This window comes from Aulonocara stuartgranti (genome assembly GCF_965226115.1).
Source record: "Aulonocara stuartgranti genome assembly, chromosome: 3".
Classification (NCBI taxonomy): Eukaryota; Metazoa; Chordata; class Actinopteri; order Cichliformes; family Cichlidae; genus Aulonocara; species Aulonocara stuartgranti.
In genome coordinates, this window is record NC_138941.1 from 46,094,127 (window position 1) to 46,113,997 (window position 19,871).

A 19,871-nucleotide genomic window follows, 5' to 3' on the forward strand; every position below is an offset into this window, starting at 1 on the left:
TGACCTGTCTTATTTGGCTCAGCAGAACTAAAATATATATCCTGCTGCTTTTACACACGCACTCACATAAGCTCAGCGATTCTCTGCGATCAACCTCTCACATGTTTAAGCTGCGGGAGATTTCACTTGTCATGTTTGCATAGTAAGCTAACGATTAATAAGACGATGTCAGAGGAATTGGTGCACAAATTATCATCACTCACAGATCAGTGCTGTCGCTCTCTATACACAGTTCGCACGATTGCAAAGTGAAAGCAAAAAAACAAGCGCAAATTCAAACGCGACTTCAATATGTCACATATTGACAGTGGCTCACCGATGCCAATGACATAATTACCCAGCTACATTTCTGAAAGAATGCAAAAGCATTGACATATATTTTTCCTTCCTACGATAGCCGGACGGGCAGGGCAGAGAGATTTTGGTAGCCCGACTGAAAAAATCGCTAGCTCCGGGACGTCGGGCTAGCGATATTGCAAGCCCTGTATCTGATTGAGGAATCACTCATCTTTGGAAAAGAGAGTTTATTACAGAGAAATGGCTCTTTCCAAAATAAAAGCTATACTATCCGGTTCTTCTGGGCTATATTCTCAGCAGCATAAGGAGAATCATGTGCTAACAGCTGTCTAAATGACTCGGCTAAAGTTAGTAGCATGCTTGTTGTTTTTGTCTTTGCACTAGGATGATGTCTGCGTAAATGTGCAGTCATATTCGTTGTGTTCCCACTAGTGCTTTCAGGTTAATCTCGTTGAAATGACCTTAACGCCACAACACGGCAAATCTCCGTTAACGAGCTACCGCCGATCGCCCCGTGCATGGGGCTAGACGGCCAACACGTTAACGAGCTAACTGCGCTAACACACTAGTTCCCACCCATGTAATTGAGCATTGCATGGCACATCCAACATACTGTTTTACTTTAGTCCATGACTCGCTTACCTTCAGGGTCATACGTCACATGAAAACCAAAATAATTCCAAACGCCAGATCTGAATGTTGCAAGGAGAGCTTAACTTCTGTCTCGCTAGCTTGCCCTGCGCTCTTCCTTCTGACTATGCTGTCTGTGTTGAGCGCTCAGTGGATCTGCGCTCGACAGTGCAGCCTAGGCGGAGTAGTCGAACGCAGATTCACTGAGCGCTCAACACAGACAGCATCGTCAGAAGGAAAGTTGATAAAATAAATTACAAATGTTGTATTGTTCGATACATATGTGTACCGAACCGAAAGCACTGTATCGAACGGTTCAATATCGATACGAATATCGTTGCACCCCTAATGGATATATATAAATAACTAAAACAAACTGAACTGGGGCTCAAGTAAGACAGGAAAAGGACTGGCATTAGAAACTAGACAGTAAAATTCAGAAAAAAAAGAAAAAAAGCAGACTATTCATAAGTCTCAAAGACTCATCAATATCTTTTATCGATGCCTGGATGTTTTTCTGACACTTGGACATTGCAAAGTCAATGACGCAGACATCATGCCACATAGGAAGTGACATGTCAAAGCTTTTTTCTGTTCTCTTGCCACACCGTTTTCAGACACCGAGCTGAAAAGTTAGGTAGGTCAAATTTTTTCCACAAAAAAAAAAAAATCAATCAATTAATCAATCAAACCTTATCAGAATCAATTTTAAAAACCAGTCATCATGTAGCAAAAGCCAGGAAACAACACACCGACTTAAGCAACATAAGCCTGATCCCAGCCCCCCTTTTCCGATGGTTAAATCATGGTCACTGCACAGGCCTGTCACACATAATGCAGCCAATGAAGAAACTTCAAAGAGGACGTGACAGCTGTCATGTCTCAAGTATAAAGAATAAACACCATCAGTTAAAAAGAAATGTCTTTGTGTTAGGTGTGTGTATCCTCACCTTGGTCTATACTGCTGTGATCCGGGCTGTCAGCCCCTCCTCCTGCAGAAGTCGTCGTCACACCTCCAGAAACTTCGCTTAGTGGGTCACTTCGGTTGGCGCTGTCTGACTCAAAGCGCACACGGGAACCGGAGCGCAGGCTGATGTCAGGTGACAGGTCTGACCCCCCTGGGAGGTCCTCCGCCTTAGTGGGCGTCACGGTGAAGCGCACCGATGCCATTATAGCTCACTTGAAAGAGACAGGGGTGGAGGGGCACTATGTGGGAGAAGAGGGAAGGGGAAGGAGGAGTCACGGACTGGCCAGCAGGGCTGAGCTGAGCTAGGCTAGGCTATTTTGCAGTTGATGCTGAGGTAATGGCGTCCTCTACAATTTGCCCTTTTGACGCTGAAATTCTCCATTTAAGCAAACTAGACTTCTTCCACACGGCATGTGAAAGAAAAGGTACAACAAATAAATGTTTCCAGTGACACAAGCACAAAATGATCAAATCCCTGGCTATAAATTTGGGAATGTGTAGAATAAAAACTGAGACATGATATGACACAAACAGCTGAGGCTGTCTTTTATTATCAAGCTAAATCTTTAAACTGCCCTCAGTGCGTTCTCTCTTCTACCTGCACTTTGTTTCAATTCCTATGGCTCAGCAGTCAAGTGCATTAAACTTGTCTTTCTCTGCTATTTCTCAAGTAAACATAAGTAAAACTTGTCTGTCAAGCAACCTTAGAGGTAAAGATGTCTTTATAATGATATCACACATTAGAGGTCAGAGCCAGGGCAAAGGAAGGGAAGAAAGTGGTACAGTGAGGGGTACAGACAGACAGGAAAAACATAAAGCAGAATTAAATTTAAAAGAAACAAACAAACTGAAAGAAATCTGAAAAAAAAAAAAAACAAGATAATAACAGCAGCTAAAATACTAAATGCATCCATAAACCAACAAGGGAGAGCTGGATGTGTCTATCTTTCATATACAGTGTGTGTTAACACCAAGCACTTCTTCTGTTGTACCATAAAATGCATCTATGCACCAGTCATGGTGCTTCTTAACTCAACATAAAAAACCCACACATTTCAACCCAATTCCTTTTCTCTACATGCCAATGAAACAACTCTATGAAAACGACTGTTCATCACAAGTATCATCTTCTCAGAGCAGCATGACTGCTCTCTAAGTAAAGGAGGTGTGAAACAGTAAGCACTGTGAACATCACTGTTGTCCAGCGCCTTCAGTGGTTAGTGAACTAGATATCCAGTGTGCTAACTAACCTGAGGGAAAGAAGTGACCCAGCACAGGTGGACATTGTGTATCTGAATTGTTGTTTTAGCTTGAATCATAATTTAATTATTAAAAGAGAGCGGTTCCAACCGGTTGTGCCAGTAGCTCCTGGCTGTTTTTTCTCACTCTGCATTCACAGACGTGGCCTCTCTTTCCTGTTTTATAACGCTACCCGTCTAACAGTCTTTGTCAGTCTGCATTCAGAAGTGGACGAGATGGGTGGAGAGGGGGTAAGGAGGGGGGTTTCTCAAAGATAAAGAAAGCTGCAGCGTGAAAAGCATCTGCTCTGAGGCGGGCGTGAGGTTATTTTCGTGAGCCTCCTCCAGCCATATTTGAGCTACACCTAAATTAGTTTCCATTATAACTCACCAGCATGTGTTTCTAATAAGAAAGCTAGATTTGGGGTGGGGGCAGACAACGTACAGCGAGGTGATAGAATGAGCTGGCAGAACATGTCAGAGCCTCAGCGCAGATATTACTACCTCAATCTTCAGTCTGACATTCACTGATAGACGACTGAGCCTTGCCTCCTACTAGAGATCAACACGCCCGTCTAAATCTAACCCAACTTTAAGTTCACGCTGATGTGTAGCGATGCCAACATACAGAGAGCAATGTAGAAACAATTCAGTGACCATGCTGTGGTCAACGAGCAAGCAGTGGCCTTTAAAACTGCCACTGAGGGCTGATTCCAAAATGACCCAGTCCATGTGAGCTGTATGTCTCCAGGCTTATCAGATGCTTCTATCAGTGTCAGTGTGTTTTTCTCACAGTTGTGCGTAACTAAATGACGCCATCAAACTCATGGCAGCAGAGCTTTCGCATGCCATGAGTCACATGCAGGATTTTATCAAATTCTGTTACTTGTCTTTAGAGTTTTGAAGATTCTCCAAACCTGTGGAGGCTTAAATTTTTCCACAATTAATCATAAAAGAATCAATAAAGAACGAGACAGAAGAACTGATAAATGCTTGGATATCCACCCAAATATATCCATCCCTGCTGAGAATGCCTCAATCCACAGATGCACAGTTTACTACACTTCTGATATAACACAGATACTTTGGCTTCAAATATGTGATGATACTGATCCACCACTGTGGTAAAATAAATCATCTGTAACCCTCACTGTTGCATGTTCAATGATCTTGTAAGTGAAATAACAGCTTCCCGACATGTGACAAGACCAACTATATGATACTGACCACCACCATGGAATCCCTGGGAAATAGCATCACTATTCCCAGAAGAACACTTGAACCTCAGGGCGCAGATAGTACGAGTGTCCAAAGTAGCTAGACTGGGAAGCCCTGGGCTGACCTATCCAGTTGATGACCACCTTTATGTGACTGCCAATGTTGGCTTCATAGACAGTAGAAAAGAATGACGTAGTGATCATGATGTCATGAGCTTGTTTCTGAAGTCTTGTTCTGAAACCTCCAGATTGATGTTTTCACCGACAACAGCTTGGTTTAAAAAACAAAGAAACAAAACAAAACAAAAAAAAAACCCCAGCAATGTGAAGAGGACGAGGAAGGAGAAAGAGCAGGTCATCCACTAGTTGGAAGGTACTAATCATGTGTCTCTTTTGGCCCGTCTTCATCCCAAGAGTCTTTCCTCCCCACTATCACTAAGTACTTGTTCATACAGAGTCATCTAGTTTAGGAGTTTTCTCTGTATTATTGTAGGGTTATCTCTAGGGCTGCACGATTAATCGTTAGAAAATCGCGATCTCAATTCATACTTATGTGCGATCTCATTTCCAAATGACAACGATTTAAAAAAAAAGAATAAGAAAAAAAAGACGACGATTGTACCACATTTTGATCCAGGACGTAATCTGCATGAAAACAAGCGCTCACTCTTCCTGCTCAACAAATGACAAGGGCGGAGCCTTATACCACGTGATACAGAAGCTGGCTGCTAAAATTAGCAGGGAAAAAACAACGGAGAGCACCTCAGGGATGACGAGAAAGTGACAGGAGAAAATCCGTCCCGGTCAACCACCCAAACATCAATAACGGGAACCTTATACAGCGCTTCCCCATACCCATCGACCTCCCGCAGGCACAAAGAAATTACGGAGGCTATCACTTATCACCTGACCAAAGATATGGCTCCCATCAACACTGTGCAAAACGAGGGATTTAGGAAAATGATCAACACCCTAGACAAACGCTACACAGTGCCGTCCCGCAACTATTTTTCTATTGTTGCACTACCTGCTCTATACACGCAGTGTGAGCAACGGTGGAGACGGAATTTCAAGCAGTACAACATTTTGCAGCAACAACAAAACGTGAGACATTTGTTGTTTTTATGTTTATTTATTGTTTTTATGTTCAGTCTCAACTGTTACGAAGTTGATGTGCAGTTAATAAGTGCAATAAATATTTATACTGGAAAAGAAAATCGTGAGAGAATCGTGATCTCAATTCTAAGCAAATAAATCGTGATTCTCATTTTATGCAAAATCGTGCAGCCCTAGTTATCTCACAATATAAAGCACTTAGAGGTGAATTCTTGTGTTTTGGCTCTAGAACATTTATAAATAAACCTGAAAACCTAAAATCATTCCAACCTGTGGCCATCAAACTTCCCATTACACCTGGATTTACTTATAATATTTTATCTATAATACACATAGCATTGCTTTAACCTTGGAATATTTAACACTGCACTTTTGGGTATATTAGTTTGACTGATTTTCACTTGTTTTACTGCATACAGTTTACAATATTTTCACTGAGCAGTGATTTATTTACAGTGACCCTTTACCCAAGCAGTGCCAGTAAAATTTTGGTGCCTCTTTGTTGGTCATTTTTTATTAATGCTGCCTTATCAACACTTACAAATGCCCAAGACAAACCCTCAGAGCTCAAACATTAGTCATTTGAAACGAATGCCTGGCTCTGGTTTCCTTTAAAGAATATGTTAAACACACACATTTACTCTTATGTGTGTCACTTAGATAACATTACAGCATATTCAACCACCTTTTTTGTCCAAGCATAAGGATTGAGCACATTTTGTTCCTTTTTCGTGCTAACTCGGGGCCTATTTTTGTATTTTAAGCTGTTACCTTTGCATCAGGAGACAGTCATAATGCCTTGCTACCAATGTGGGCCAGTATTAATGATCATGGATTAGTTTGCCAAGCTCCCAGATCAATATCTGTGAGGCTACCTGACCTCCTAAACATATCTAACCGCCATGACTAAAGATTATTATTTTAGCTAAACTAGCAGTAACTAGCTTTAACCTCATCTAGTTCAAGATTTTCCCAGGTCTGAGATCAATTAAGTGAAAATACTGCCTTAATTTTACTATCGTTAAGGAACTTTACAGTTAAATTAGGGAGATTGGGTCCTCTTGCGCTTTTGGCAGGCAGCCTCCATCACGAGGGTAATGCGGCTGTAAGCAAATATGATCCAGAGACGAGGACATGGCCAAACACACCTTTACCAATTAAGAAAAGTCTTTAATTAACCAGTTTAGGAAAATCAAAGCTGGCTGGGATGCTCGCCTCTCTAACCACCGCCCATTGTAAGCCAATTAAGCTGGCCATAATAATTCTGGCTCGAACCGGTCACTGAACACCTGCAGACGACACGATATGGCCAGAGCCAGCGTTAGGATAAAATGCCAAGCAGACATTAACTCAAACCTCGTGAAGAGCGATTTTTACGACATGGGGGATATGTTTAAGAGCGGCTTGAAAATAAAGACGTAAAAAAAACGTCCAAAAACGCGTGGTTATTCCGGGATAAACCGGCCGGGTAATTAGCTCGTTACTCACAAAGTTGTGATTTTCCTTTCAACCAAGCGTCTTGTGTCGAAGAGCATCACGCCCAGCGCCGACCCATCAACCAGATATCCATAGGTGGTAACAAATACACACACTCATACGTGGAGGTCGTATCGGGTGAAGCCGCTCGTCTACAGTCGGCGCGGCTAACCGAAGCTAGCTCAGCGGCTAGCCGTGCCATAAACTGTCAACTCCGCGGAGCCCCGGCTGCCTCACCGACACCGATAGAGAAAAAGCCCGGAGTTCAGACAGTTATCACATGAAACACATACCTGGCTCTGGCTTCCATGTGGCCCTATGCACATATGGCTGTTTTAAATCACTAAAAATTTGGGAGTGTCTCCCAGGTTTTCTCGGGACTTTTTTTTTTTTTTTTGGGTTGTTCAATCGACTCAACCATACACACGCGCGAGCGCCTGGGGGGTCCTCTATTCCTCGCCGTCGCTAAAACGTCTTGCGCATGCTTAGTGACAGACACGGGGTAAAAGCTACTTGGGAAATGTAGTTCGAGTAGACAGCGGCTAGCTATCGAACAGTGAACACGAACAGTGCTGCTAAAAATATGAAATGCATCACTTATTTCTTTAAATATATTTTTGATCAATACCAGATTTAATACAGATTTACTTTTTACACACTCTTTTGCTATTTGTAATACATTTCTGGTACTTTTATATTTATCTGCAAGCTGTAGCTACTAGTTACTTTGCCATATTAAAAATACGTTTTAAGTACTTCTGTCAGCTAACATTAGTTTTGCTTCTTTCCTCACACTTATAGTCTGACCCTTTGGACTAGGCCCAAATCCACATATTGGGAACCAGTACCTGGCTCTAAAATATGTAACTTACATAAATTATCGGTGCATTAACAATTCAAGAATGTAAAATTAAATATCTGAAATACTATGCCCTTTGCTATTTTCTGAATTAAATTGTATGTTCTTCTAAAAATACTTCAGTAATCAATTCTTTCCATTGTTTCACTGTATTTTCTGCTGGGAAAGCTTTAAGATAAGATAAGATAACCTTTATTAGTCCCACACGTGGGAAATTTGTTTTGTCACAGCAGGAAGTGGACAGTGCAAAAGTTATGAGGCAAAAATTAGAATACAATAAGAATAAATACAGTACACAGCTGTACAGAATAGAATAAAATAATATACTATATACAGTAGAATAAAATAGAATAAAAATATACAATAAGATAAAAATAGAATACGAATGCTATATACAACTGAGTAAAAATACAACGATGCCAGAAAAGATTATTGCACTTAGTGTTATTGCACATGTGTGGATGTGTGTGTTTGTTCAGTTAAAGTCTTTGTTGTGGAGTCTGACAGCAGTGGGGAGGAAAGACCTGCGAAATCTCTCCGTCCCACACCGTGGGTGCCGCAGTCTCCCACTGAAGGAGCTGCTCAGTGCTGTCACAGTCTGCTGCATGGGGTGGGAGACGTTGTCCAACACGGATGACAGCTTAGCCGCCGTTCTCCTGTCACTCACCACCTCCACTGGGTCCAGAGGGCATCCTAGAACAGAGCTGGCCCTTCGGATCACCCTGTTCAGTCTCTTCCTGTCCCCAGCAGAGATGCTGCCGCCCCAGCAGACCACACCATAAAAGATAGCAGAAGCCACCACAGAGTCATAGAAGGTCTTCAGGAGTGGGCCCTCCACCCCAAACGACCTGAGTCTCCGCAGCAGGTACAGCCTGCTCTGCCCTTTCCTGTAGAGGGCGTCTGAGTTATGAGTCCAGTCCAGTCTGTTGTTCAGATGAACACCAAGGTACCTGTAGCTGTCCACAGCCTCAATGTCCATACCCTGGATGTTCAGTGGTTGCAGTGGAGAATGCTTGTGCCTGCGGAAGTCTACCACCAGCTCCTTGGTTTTACTGGCGTTGATCTGGAGGTAGTTCAGCTGGCACCAGTCCACAAAGTCTTGAGTCAGTCCTCTGTACTCCTTGTCGTCCCCATCAGTGATGAGGCCGACTATTGCAGAGTCATCAGAGAACTTCTGCAGGAAGCACTGGGTGGAATTGTGGGAGAAGTCTGCAGTGTAGATGGTGAAGAGGAACGGAGCCAGAACCGTTCCCTGTGGGGCCCCCGTACTGCAGACGACCCTGTCCGACACACAGCCCTGAGTCCTCACATACTGTGGTCGGTCGGTGAGGTAGTCCAAAATCCAGGTAGTGAGGTGATGGTCCACTCCAGAGTTCTCCAGCTTGTCCTTCAGAACCGAGGGAAGAATAGTGTTGAAGGCACTGGAGAAATCAAAGAACATGATTCTCACAGTGCTTCCAGCGGTCTCCAGGTGAGCGAGGGAACGATGTAGGAGGTGAATGACGGCATCATCCGCTCCAATGCCAGGCTGGTAGGCAAACTGAAGTGGGTCCAGTGATGAGCTTGTTAGGCGCCGAAGCTGAGCCAGGACCAACCGCTCCAGGGTCTTCATCAGGTGGGATGTCAGAGCCACCGGCCTGTAGCTGTTGAGGTCCTTGGGGCGTGAAGTCTTTGGCACTGGTACAACACAGGAGGTTTTCCAGAGCTGTGGGACGCTTCCCAACCTCAGGCTCAGGTTGAAGAGTACTTTTTACGGGTAATTTGATTTTAATCTAAGTAAATATAAGTAAGTAAATATATGGCTCAAGAAAATGAAGGGAAAGCTTGATCATTTCAGTGTAAAACGGTTCAACTTCAGGCATGTTAAGCTGTCTTTATAAGAGTCAGCCTGAAAATAGGTCAAAAATGTGCTGGGGTTAAATCCTCAGACCTTATGCTGATGCAGTAAACCCAGGGTTCATCTCATGTGGGAAAACATCAGGCCTCTTGTGATCAGAGTGTGCAGGCAGATTCTGGACGTGACTGTCCCTCACACACCCCAGACCGGAGCCCAGACCTTTCATCATGTCAGAAATGCTGTGCAGGAGCCCACAGATATCTTGATCTAGGACTGGGAGAAGATCCAGCAGGACACCATTCATCATCTCATCATGCAAGGTGATCCCTCAGGCTAACAGGAGTGACAACGGCAGTCAGGAGGGATAAGGAAAGAGCAATAGTCTGAGAAACCATTCCTCTTATTGGCTTTCTACAAATGATTTATGTTTCCAAACCGTACACTCTGATCTCCCTGAAGTTTAACTGACTTTGGGATAATTTGTGATGACTGAGTGGTCCCTTAATTTAAATTAGATTTTTTTTAGCAGTATTCAATGAGCATAAGGAGGTGAATTTTAGTACTTTTCTCCTTTTGGTCTGAATAACTGCCGTTTGTTTCCCACAAAAATATGGGTGTCAGTCCAAATGCACTTTTTTGAATTACAACTTTTTTCCTTTCTAAACTTTGTCACATTTTAAGAAAGCCGACAAATTCTTAAAAAAAAAAAAGGACAAAAAAAACAAACAAACTATATTTACCAAGTTATAGTTCTCTAATCCATCTAAGTTAGAAAAAGGTAGCACATTATTCAGCTGACATAAAGGTGACTTCCCTCACAATGTCCATCCATTATTTAACAATTGGAGGTCAGCTTTGTACCAGTTCTTTGTATTGGCTTCTTTTAAATAAGCAGTAATCAACATTTAGCATAAATACTGTTTGAGTTTTTTTTAATAATATCCTCTTGTTTACTCCAAGGTACAACACCATGACATCTACACTTCCTATTAGTTTGCATCATGTTGTGCACACATCTTGTGATGTTGGAGTCACTTGCAGTTCCACCTTTAACATGTTGTCAGCAGCAAAACACAAGTGAAGTGTTAACCTGCTGGAGACCTCTGATCACAGCCACTCAGTACCAGTCAGGACTTAAAGTGTCTTTAACAGCACTGAATTTCAAAATGGAGCCAATCAGAATGTGGGACAGGTGGACAAAAGATATATAAAAAAAACAAAACAACACAAAACAAAACAAAACAAACAAAAAAAAAAACCCTGTGCAGTCACACACAAAGAGTCACCTGGCTGTCGTATATCTACAAATCGATCCAGTGTTTGGCTGCAAAAGTAAAAGAATGATTTTTAAAAAAAGAAAGCTTTGAGAGGAAGTTATGGCTGTCTTGGGAAACAAATGGAGAAAATCTGCAGGCTCAGCTAAAGTGCTTCCTCAAATCTATCATCAGCTGTGTTTTCATAATGCCACAAATTACGTGATCGTGTTATTTTGGATATAGGGAAATCCTGTAGGACAACCTTCATACTACAGCGCCCCCTGGCTGGTAGGTTGGTGGCACATTAAAGACTATCTGCATTTAAATGCTTCATTTGTCCAACAAGCTGTCAGCCATTCTGGATTTTAGACACACACAGGCAACACGTGAGGAGCTATGATGCAAAGATTTATTTAGTATGAACAAATTAAAAACCGCCACCCTTAAAAAAAAAAAATGAACAAATTCCATCATCGCATCAATAGAGGGTACGAGCAGTCCTTTAAATCCGGCTCAGGTGTTTTCTCGCTCTTCTCCTTGTAGCTCCATCCTGATATGTCTTTCTCCTCCTCCTCACATGACAGGCTTGGGCTGCTGGGTCAGCAGTATGTTGAAGCGTTTCTTCAATATCACCCGGTGCCGGGAAAACTTGTCATCTGGGGAGAATCGAGCTGGGTGGGCCGAGCTGGTGGGCTCCCCATCTGGAGTCACCTTCTGTGGAAAGAGAAAAGAGTGTGCTTGTGCTTTTTAAGGGTTTCAAATCATGAAAATAGATTTTCAGTACGTTTTCAGATTTCTCCATGACAGCTGGCGGCGTTGCAGAGCTAACACAGGGAGAGAGAGACAACCATTCAGACCCAGGACCAGTTTAGAACTGCAGCAGTCAGAAGTCATGGTCCTCATAGCCCAGTGTTGGACCCTGAGACACAGACAGCAAAAGCTGTAGATGACGCTGAGGAGAACCACATCCAGCACCTGGAAAAATCAGCTGTGGTGGCCTCAAGAGTTGTGTCCTCTCCCTCTACACAAACAACTGCATCACTAAAGACCTGTAGGTCAAAATCATGAAATGTGCAGATGACATGACTGATGACTCTCCATACAGATGTGGGGTTGAACAGCTGTCCCTGTGGTGTAATCAGAACAATCTTGAGCTGAATATGCTCAGAAATGGAGACTTCAGTTGGAGCTGTTCAGCTGTTCCAACACAGACAAAATCATCAAGAAGACGCAGCAGAGGACGAACAGCCTGAGCTTTTGCAAGAAGTTCATTCTCTGCACTCTGAAAAACATTACTGTATGGTTTGGATTTAACAGGACGAGACCAGACTATAACAGACACTGGGGTCTGCAGGTAAAACAAACAAACGTTGGTGTCGACTCATCCTCCATGCAGGATTCGTACAAATCCAGAGTCAGGAAACAAGCAGGTGAAATTACTGCAGACCTATCACAACCTGAGAACCTTCACAGACATACCGCAAACAACCTGTTCCAACTCCTCCCCACTGGTAAATGCTACAGAGCACTTCATGCCAAAACAAGCAGACACCTGGATCGTCTCTTCCCACAGGCCGTCACCCTGTAACACCAACACTCTCATAGTGTTTGTACTTAAAACATCCATTATTACTGCTGCTGAACCAAATCGAGCTGTATACACCGTTTTGTTGTCTATATACCATTTACACAACACTGTCAAGTTCCCATTTATTTACTGTATGTATCGTAACCAGGTATCCCTTATTTATTCATTTAGTCCAACACCTTCACACTCATCTTGTTGCAATTGTCGGTGTCATGGTATTATTATTGTCTGAATTCACTGTTTGTCCAGTCTGAGCCCTATATTCCTCAATAAAGCTCCCAATTCAGACCAATTTGATCTTAAGTGGGCTGGAGGAATAAACCCATTCTCCAGTAACCTATATCTGAAAGAACAGCTCTAACAGTTCCCTTTTCTTTGAGTGTACAAACTATTTCCATGTTCACATTCAATCACTGAGATTTCCTGTGTCTGCAGACTGCTTCTGCCTCAGGCTGTGTGTTTACTGGCCCCAGGCAACTAGACCACCTCCCAACTTTACAAGCCAGCACAAGAGTTTCTTCACTTGTGACCTAACTAATAGGTAACCAACAGTTGTTGAGCTAAAACTTGCCCATAATTTCTCATTTCCTTCAAGGTGATTGGAAAGTCACAGGATGCAAGACGCCCTTGCTGTCGAAAGGGCTTTCCAACAGACTCAGATTTAATAAACAACATGGTTAAAATGAAAAGCAACTCAAGATGTACATTTATTTATTAGGAAGAAAGATAAAACTACACGACAGCTACAGGGAAGTCACGCAAGAAAATGCTCACAGTGAATGTGACAAAAAAAGCATGAGGTACCTCAAAGTCGACTAAAAGCATTTAAGTAAAAACTGCCAAGTGTTGGACATGTCCTTACGGTGGACGAAACGCATCGAGGGCAACTCCAAACATTCGTTTGTGGGCGCATACCCTCTTACGTGCCCAACATATCTGGTTATTCTGTAATCGCAGCTAATTTCAAAACACCCCGATGAATACCACCAAACACAGAAACTGCGTCTGTGCAGTCCTAACCCAGGATCTGTCTGCTTAAAAGTTAATGTGTGATAACCTCACACTCAAGAGATGGAGGAAGATGGAAGCAAGAGCGGACCGCAGGGGAAGCAGGAGTTACGCTCTAAGGTAAGGACCGCTTAGCTGTGTGGGAATTCCAAGCTGAACGCCAACATCACCTCAAATTTCTACAGGTGTGCAATTGAGAGCTTGCTGACGAGCTGCATTACAGTTTGGTACGGAAGCTGCTCTGCCAGCAGAGCACATCACTGGCATGAGGCTTCCTGCCATTCAGGACATTTATCTTCAGCGATGCCTCTGTAAAGCACACAGCATCATCAAGGACCACAGCCACCCAGCACATCAGCTCTTCTCCTTGTTACCATCTGGCAGACGTTACAGGAGCCTGTCTGCTCGGACTACAAGACTTAAAAACAGTTTCCACCATCAAGCCATACGACACCTCAACCACAACACTTAAACACACACACACTCTCCACAGGATGCACTCAGAAGCTACCCTGCAGCTTCACAAGTACTCTGTATAATCTGCACTGGTCACTCCTCTTTATTGGTATTTATATTTTTAAAAAGTGCAATACTGTAACAACTGCCACAAAAAACAAAAACTTTTGTACTGTTTAGTTTGTACTGCTGCTCATTCCTGTACAATATCCCATCTGCCCCCCACATCCCTATTTAAGATTTTCTTTATTTAATCACTAGTGTGTACATATATTTATATATACACACACATACACATATATATATATTTAGTCAGTTAACTGAAAATCTCCTTTTTCTTTTACTACATGTTATTAATATTTTGCTCTTACTATTTTTCTATTTATTTTTATTATATTTTATTTTTTTCTACTGTACCAGTCTGCTGAGTGACTGTCTTCTGCTCGTCAAATCCATTTCTTTGCGATGTTGACCCTGTGCTAACTTGCATATGACAAATAAAACTGAAAGCTTAACGTCCCAAATTATCTCATGATTCCTGAAAATCAGACACTGAATCTGTGCATGCGTTGCTCGCTGAGGTTACCTGGTTGGTTTGCATTACTGAGGCACACTCCAGAGCAGTGCTGGACTACGGTGAAGAGGTGCAGTCCTCGTTGTTGGATTAGATTAACGGTGGTCTCACATTTATACAAAATTTACAGGGGCGACAATTATAATGAGCTCTTCTAATACAGCTGCTTATAGAGCTGGCTCTGCTGTGACCAGTCAAGCTCTAGACGGGCTGTCAGCAGAGAGCAGCCTGTCCACTACAGATATTAAAGAAAACTGTTGTTCCAACTTTCTGCAAAGTCACACTGCCCCACCACACCTGAGCTACATGCCAAAGCCTACTTTAACTTCTGCCCAATAAACTCTGTTAACTGTCGTGTTTTACTACTTTCAGCCACCTACTTTTATGTTTCACTTGCTCAATTTGACATATTTCACTATATTACACTGACCTACTACTTAATAGCTTTAATTAAACGCATACGTCTTGTATTTTGTCGTGTTTATTTTGATTTCAAAGCAGTTTTACCTCAAGCTATGACAATTATCGAGTGATACTCCACTCGGGTTTTTAAACGTATGCGACTGTACAAACTGTGCGTATGGTGGCTTCGTGACGATAAAATCCCCGAAACGTTTTGCTGTAATGTTTACTGTATACAAACATACATATAAAAAAAACAGACCATATTTTAAAGTTGGGCATTTTCCCAGGTGTTTCAGCTCTTTACATCTACGTTAACGTTAGCAGCGGAGACGCGTTTACAAAGAATAAAGGGAAACATGTCGGAGATAAACACAACTTTACCTTCAGAGTGTAGACTCTGTCCCCGTTTTCATTCAGGTAATACTGCAGAAACATCCCGACCGAGCTGGTTTGTTTTTACACTTCAGGGGTTCAAAATATGTATACGAAGCTGTTTATATCGAAAACAACGCAAAAATTGCTGTAATGCGCTCTTTTCTCTTGGATTTCCACGTGCAGCGGACGTTGGTTCGCTATGGGACGGAAGAGCGGATATCCGGTTCAGCACTTAGAGCATTCTGGGAAACGAAGTCTCACTAGCTTTTTCTACCCTTTGCATTCCGTTTGAATCTCAAACGATACCCTGGAGACAAGATCCGAACTCTGTTGCCATTAACGCGATCGCTTATTATTGTCACGTGACCCAGTTTTAAAAAATAAAATAAGATAAGATAAGATAAGATAAGATAAGATAAGATAAGATAAAAAGATTAAACCTGAAGTTTCTTGCATAATTTGCTTTTTTCCGTTAATGATTATGCTGTACTCCTTCATAAAACATTACAGCACTTTGTATCTGCAATCAAAAAGAGACAAATAAATAAATAAACAAAACAATGAGCCCACATGTCATAAAAAGTTGCAATGGATAAAAGCTGTACTATAAATAAAGTAATTTGTGTGTGTATGTGTGTGTATGTGTGGGGTGAGGGAGGGGGGGGGCAGAATTCTTGTGCATCAGGTGGGTGAAATATGGAATGTTTACATACAAAAATTTGCCTTCATTTGGTTTCTTTTGAATTTTGGTCTGAGCAGAGTGTGCACCTACTACAGCATCTAAGAGAAGATTAGTTTATCTTCACTAACAAAGGTAAGGCAACCGAGAAATGCTATTAACTACAGTGTGCACTGTTTCTGTCGTGTGCATGTAACGCTGAAAGGCTGTCTTGTGTTTGCAAACACCACTGTGTGGATATCTTTCACTGAGCACTGATTGTTTTCATAAAGGTTGTCATAACTGCTCATGTTAAAATTAAACGGCATGTGTTGAAATTAGAGGTGACTCTGTACCACCAGTTCAGCTAACCCAGTCTTAAGCATCTAAACTCCCTCACCTAAACACTAAGTTAATAATAAAAACTTATCTGCATGCACTGAGCCCGGCTAAGTAATGTTGTTGTCTAACAGTCACACAGTTAGAGTATACTCTGCTAGAGCACACAGCCCACAGCATCACTGTTTTTATTCTTACTACGGTCTTTTCAAAGGCAGATCGCTCTTCTAAGCTTCTCAGGCTCGGCTTGTTTGTCGTTTCTGACATATGTCCACGTAGGTGACACGGTCACATCTCGTTGTGTTATTAATGACACATTTGTCTTTACACCACATTAAGCATTTACATGTTAGTTAATGTGGAGCTGTCCATACGTGGAGTTCCAAAGCACCTGTTTGCAAGAGTGAAAGCTGGCTTTAAGATAAGACACGAGCCTTTGGGCATCAGAAGAGGAAACGTTTTTATAATCTTCAGTTGTCTAATTTTGGGAATTGTGTATAAATTGGAGCCTCAGTTTCCTGTCCTTGGCTGCCAGCAGTGACACCAGATGTGGTCTTCTGCTTCTGTGCATTCAGATATGCTTTTCTGCTTACCTTGTGTGCACCTACAAGTGTTTATTTGAGTTACTGATGCCTTCTTATCAGCTCCAACCAGTCCGCCCATCATGCTTTCACCTCTGACATCTAAAAGAGTGTAACACAGAATGGTCTTTCTTGATCCTCATCGATCCTTTAACTGTTAAAATCACCAATATGAATCACCCTATTATCTCTGACAGTAAAGAAGCAAACGAACCAGGCAGAACCAGGATGGATCCAGCTCAGTTGTTTCCATTCTCCCTGCAACATCCCAACCCCCACCAACACCTTCAGCAGCAACACTGGCAGCACCTTCAGCAACAGCAGCTCTATCCTGTGAGCTCAGCTGCAAGGGTAAATCCATTTGTCCCCCAAACAAGAGCTGCAGAAAGGCAAAGAAATAGAGTAGACTGGCATCCAGGAAAGGAGCAGCATGCTGTGCAGCATCTCCCAGCCCAGGTGGACTCCTTCCAAATCCTCCTGCCAGCTGTCTACCCGCCTCCGCTCCACCTCCAGCCTTTATCGCCTGGCGAGCCCCTGTATAGGCCCTACTCTTCTCAACAGTCCTACTGGCTGCCCATGCCCAGCTACAGTTACAAGGCCCAGCCCTACATACAGCTGCCCTTCAGCTCCAGGCCCGGGCACCTCCCACCAATTCTGTGTCCGCAGATCGTGCTGCTCCCTCAGACTCACTGTGCAAACCAGTAAGGGCTCTATTACTGCACATGTTACAATAACTAATACTGGATATGTCTTGATTGTGTCTGACCCCACCATTTGTGCCACAGGGTCTACATAAGTTCGCCCGCAGAGGTGACAACAGCATCAAGACAGAGGACAGAGGTGGATGCAGGGTCAGGAGGTCAGGGGTCAAAGAGCTGTGCAAAAGGTACCTGAACAGCTAAGCTGACCACCAGCTGAAAAAAATCAAATATGATTGAAATTTAATTAGACTTTTAGCAGAGTAGTGAGAAATAAAAGCTAATAGTTATTGTCCCGTTTTTACTATGTCTGTCTTCACTAACAGAGGACCAGAAGAACAATCCACACAAAGGCAACCCAGGCAATGAAGCCGAACCAGGCAATGAAAGCAAGACTCCCAAAGAAAACATCCCAGCCAGTCTTACAGAGGACTGTTGTTTTCCCGGACCTACAGCCTCTTTAGATGAGGAAGCAGTGAACAAACATTCCATTGACGAATGTTTTAGTCTCCTAGGGTCCTTCTTTGACCAGGTGAGCAGTTGTATTGAAACTGTAAACAGCCTTTTTCAACCAAGTCATCCACAAGTAGAAAAAATAAATTTTGTAAGCTGTGTTTGTATATAGATATTTTACCCTTCGTCTGTTCCAGCTGCTTCCCACTCAGGCTGAAGACCCCAGGGAGGAGGAGCATGGAGAGGCTGGGTACCTGAACATGGAAAACAGTTCCTTCCTGGAGTATATGGATGAGCTGTGCAGAGACGAGGAGTTTGTCAGTAAGGTAAACTGTCCATGTATAACCCTTTCATTATATTTAGAGCAGGAAGACAGCATCACACCAATAAATTATGTGAAGTGTTATATATTTGTTGCCGTTAGCAACTGTTAAGAAAAAGCTGATGGGGACCTGTGGTCCTGTGATTTGAATTACTTGTAATAGCCAGCAGGGGGCGATGCCTCTGTTTGTAAACATTAAATCTGAATGCAATAGTCTGGAAAACAACCTGCTCCTTACTTGATCGGCAGGCTCAATAACCACCGTCATGATGAGTTCATGGCTCAGTCAATAATTTGAGGATTTACTGCATAAAACACAAAGCTATGTTTTGTATGTTTTGGGGCCCATTGTAGAGAAAAAGAATGATTAAGCAGGTGAGGCTTTAGTGTGAGTGGACAGTTTCCCTCAGATTGTCCACCATCCTCCAGCTGTTCAGGAAAACGTGTAACCTCCCTGTGGTCGGTTAGTGGTTGCTGGAGGTAGCTGGGTGTAGCTAGGAGAATGTGGTCCTAAGAAGGGTCTGGCATGTCTGCAAATACTTGTGGACTAATTGCAGAGTCATAGTGAAGCTTGTAAAAGTGCAGCTGACGAGTGTTTGCAGGCAAGCTGGCGTCTTCCATAAAAAACTACTGACGGAGGAGGTTTGCAACTGGTTAGCTACCACTTGCCAACTAGTTGGTGAATACAGATTTTTACTTAGAGTCCAGTTTTTTTCCTGGATGACCCTGAAGGCCCTTTCACATTGGACGCAGCTTACGCTGCGCTCACCGCTAGCTAAAGCAAAGGACACAAAATTTGTGTCCCGCTGACCACTACGCTCTGCTGGTACTAGATGTGCATGATCCTCGTAATTTCAAAAAATTGTATTTCTCTAACTTTGTATCCCCTACAAGAGTTTGTTTTGTATTATGTTCACATGTTTAATAAAAACATGTTTCACTCATAAAAAAGCTTTGCAACTATACTTGCAGCACATTTTGCTCACAGCACTTCCTGAGTATTAGCCCTTTTTATGATGTTTTGTTGTTCAAACTGTTGCCTTTGCTCTTTGTGCCAGGTGGAGTCCACGGTGAATATCGAAGCCCTCATGCCTCTCCTCTCTGCCAGCCAGGACCTTTTTGAAGAAGAGCAAGAGGTAGCATCCTTTAAATACTGATACAGTACAGTAACAATAATTAAAAAACAAAAACATAAGCATTTATTGAAAATGAATGTTTAGGGGATATTTTGTTTGTTCTCTTGCTCTACAGATGATCTTGCAGGAGGAGCTGCCTCCATGTCCTGCAAACAGCGATCATTTCTACGGAGAAACACCTTCGGTATCTTCACAGTCACTCTCTTTGGACGCTCCAGGCTCCCTCTTTGCAAGTAGCCCCAATAGAAACGGACAAAATTCATCCCAGAATGAAGTTGGGATCAGCTGCTCCCCCCTCCTGCTTTCAAACCTTTTAGAAGAACCGCCTTCACCCAAAACTCTCGAACAGGAGGTTCAGGCGAGCGAGGAGAACCAGACCAAACCC

At 42.7% G+C, this 19,871-nt stretch overlaps 2 protein-coding genes across 8 annotated transcripts in view; both read right to left on the reverse strand.

The window, feature by feature from the left end:
- Window positions 1-7,353, reverse strand: part of slc12a6 (solute carrier family 12 member 6) — a 33,252-nt gene extending 25,899 nt beyond the window's left edge. For 3 of the 7 annotated variants that reach the window (XM_082519530.1, XM_082519531.1, XM_082519532.1), the window contains exons 1-2: window positions 7,235-7,353; window positions 1,878-2,614 (exon numbers count right to left, since the gene is read on the reverse strand). In XM_082519530.1, coding sequence (XP_082375656.1) covers window positions 1,878-2,097 — 220 coding nt within the window. In that variant the 5' untranslated portion in view covers window positions 2,098-2,614; window positions 7,235-7,353. Of the gene's footprint in view, window positions 1-1,877; window positions 2,615-6,953; window positions 7,196-7,234 lie in introns of those variants that run through there. The other 4 variants (XM_082519528.1, XM_082519527.1, XM_082519529.1 and 1 more) reach the window with 4 other exon arrangements.
- A 3,935-nt stretch (window positions 7,354-11,288) lies between these two features.
- Window positions 11,289-15,541, reverse strand: nop10 (NOP10 ribonucleoprotein homolog (yeast)). The gene is made up of 2 exons (XM_082528231.1): window positions 15,306-15,541; window positions 11,289-11,607 (listed from the first exon to the last, which is right to left on the reverse strand). The coding sequence occupies exons 1-2, from the start codon at window positions 15,357-15,359 to the stop codon at window positions 11,467-11,469; spliced, it is 195 nt and encodes a 64-aa protein (XP_082384357.1). The 5' UTR covers window positions 15,360-15,541; the 3' UTR covers window positions 11,289-11,466.
- Between the last annotated feature and the right edge of the window lie 4,330 nt (window positions 15,542-19,871).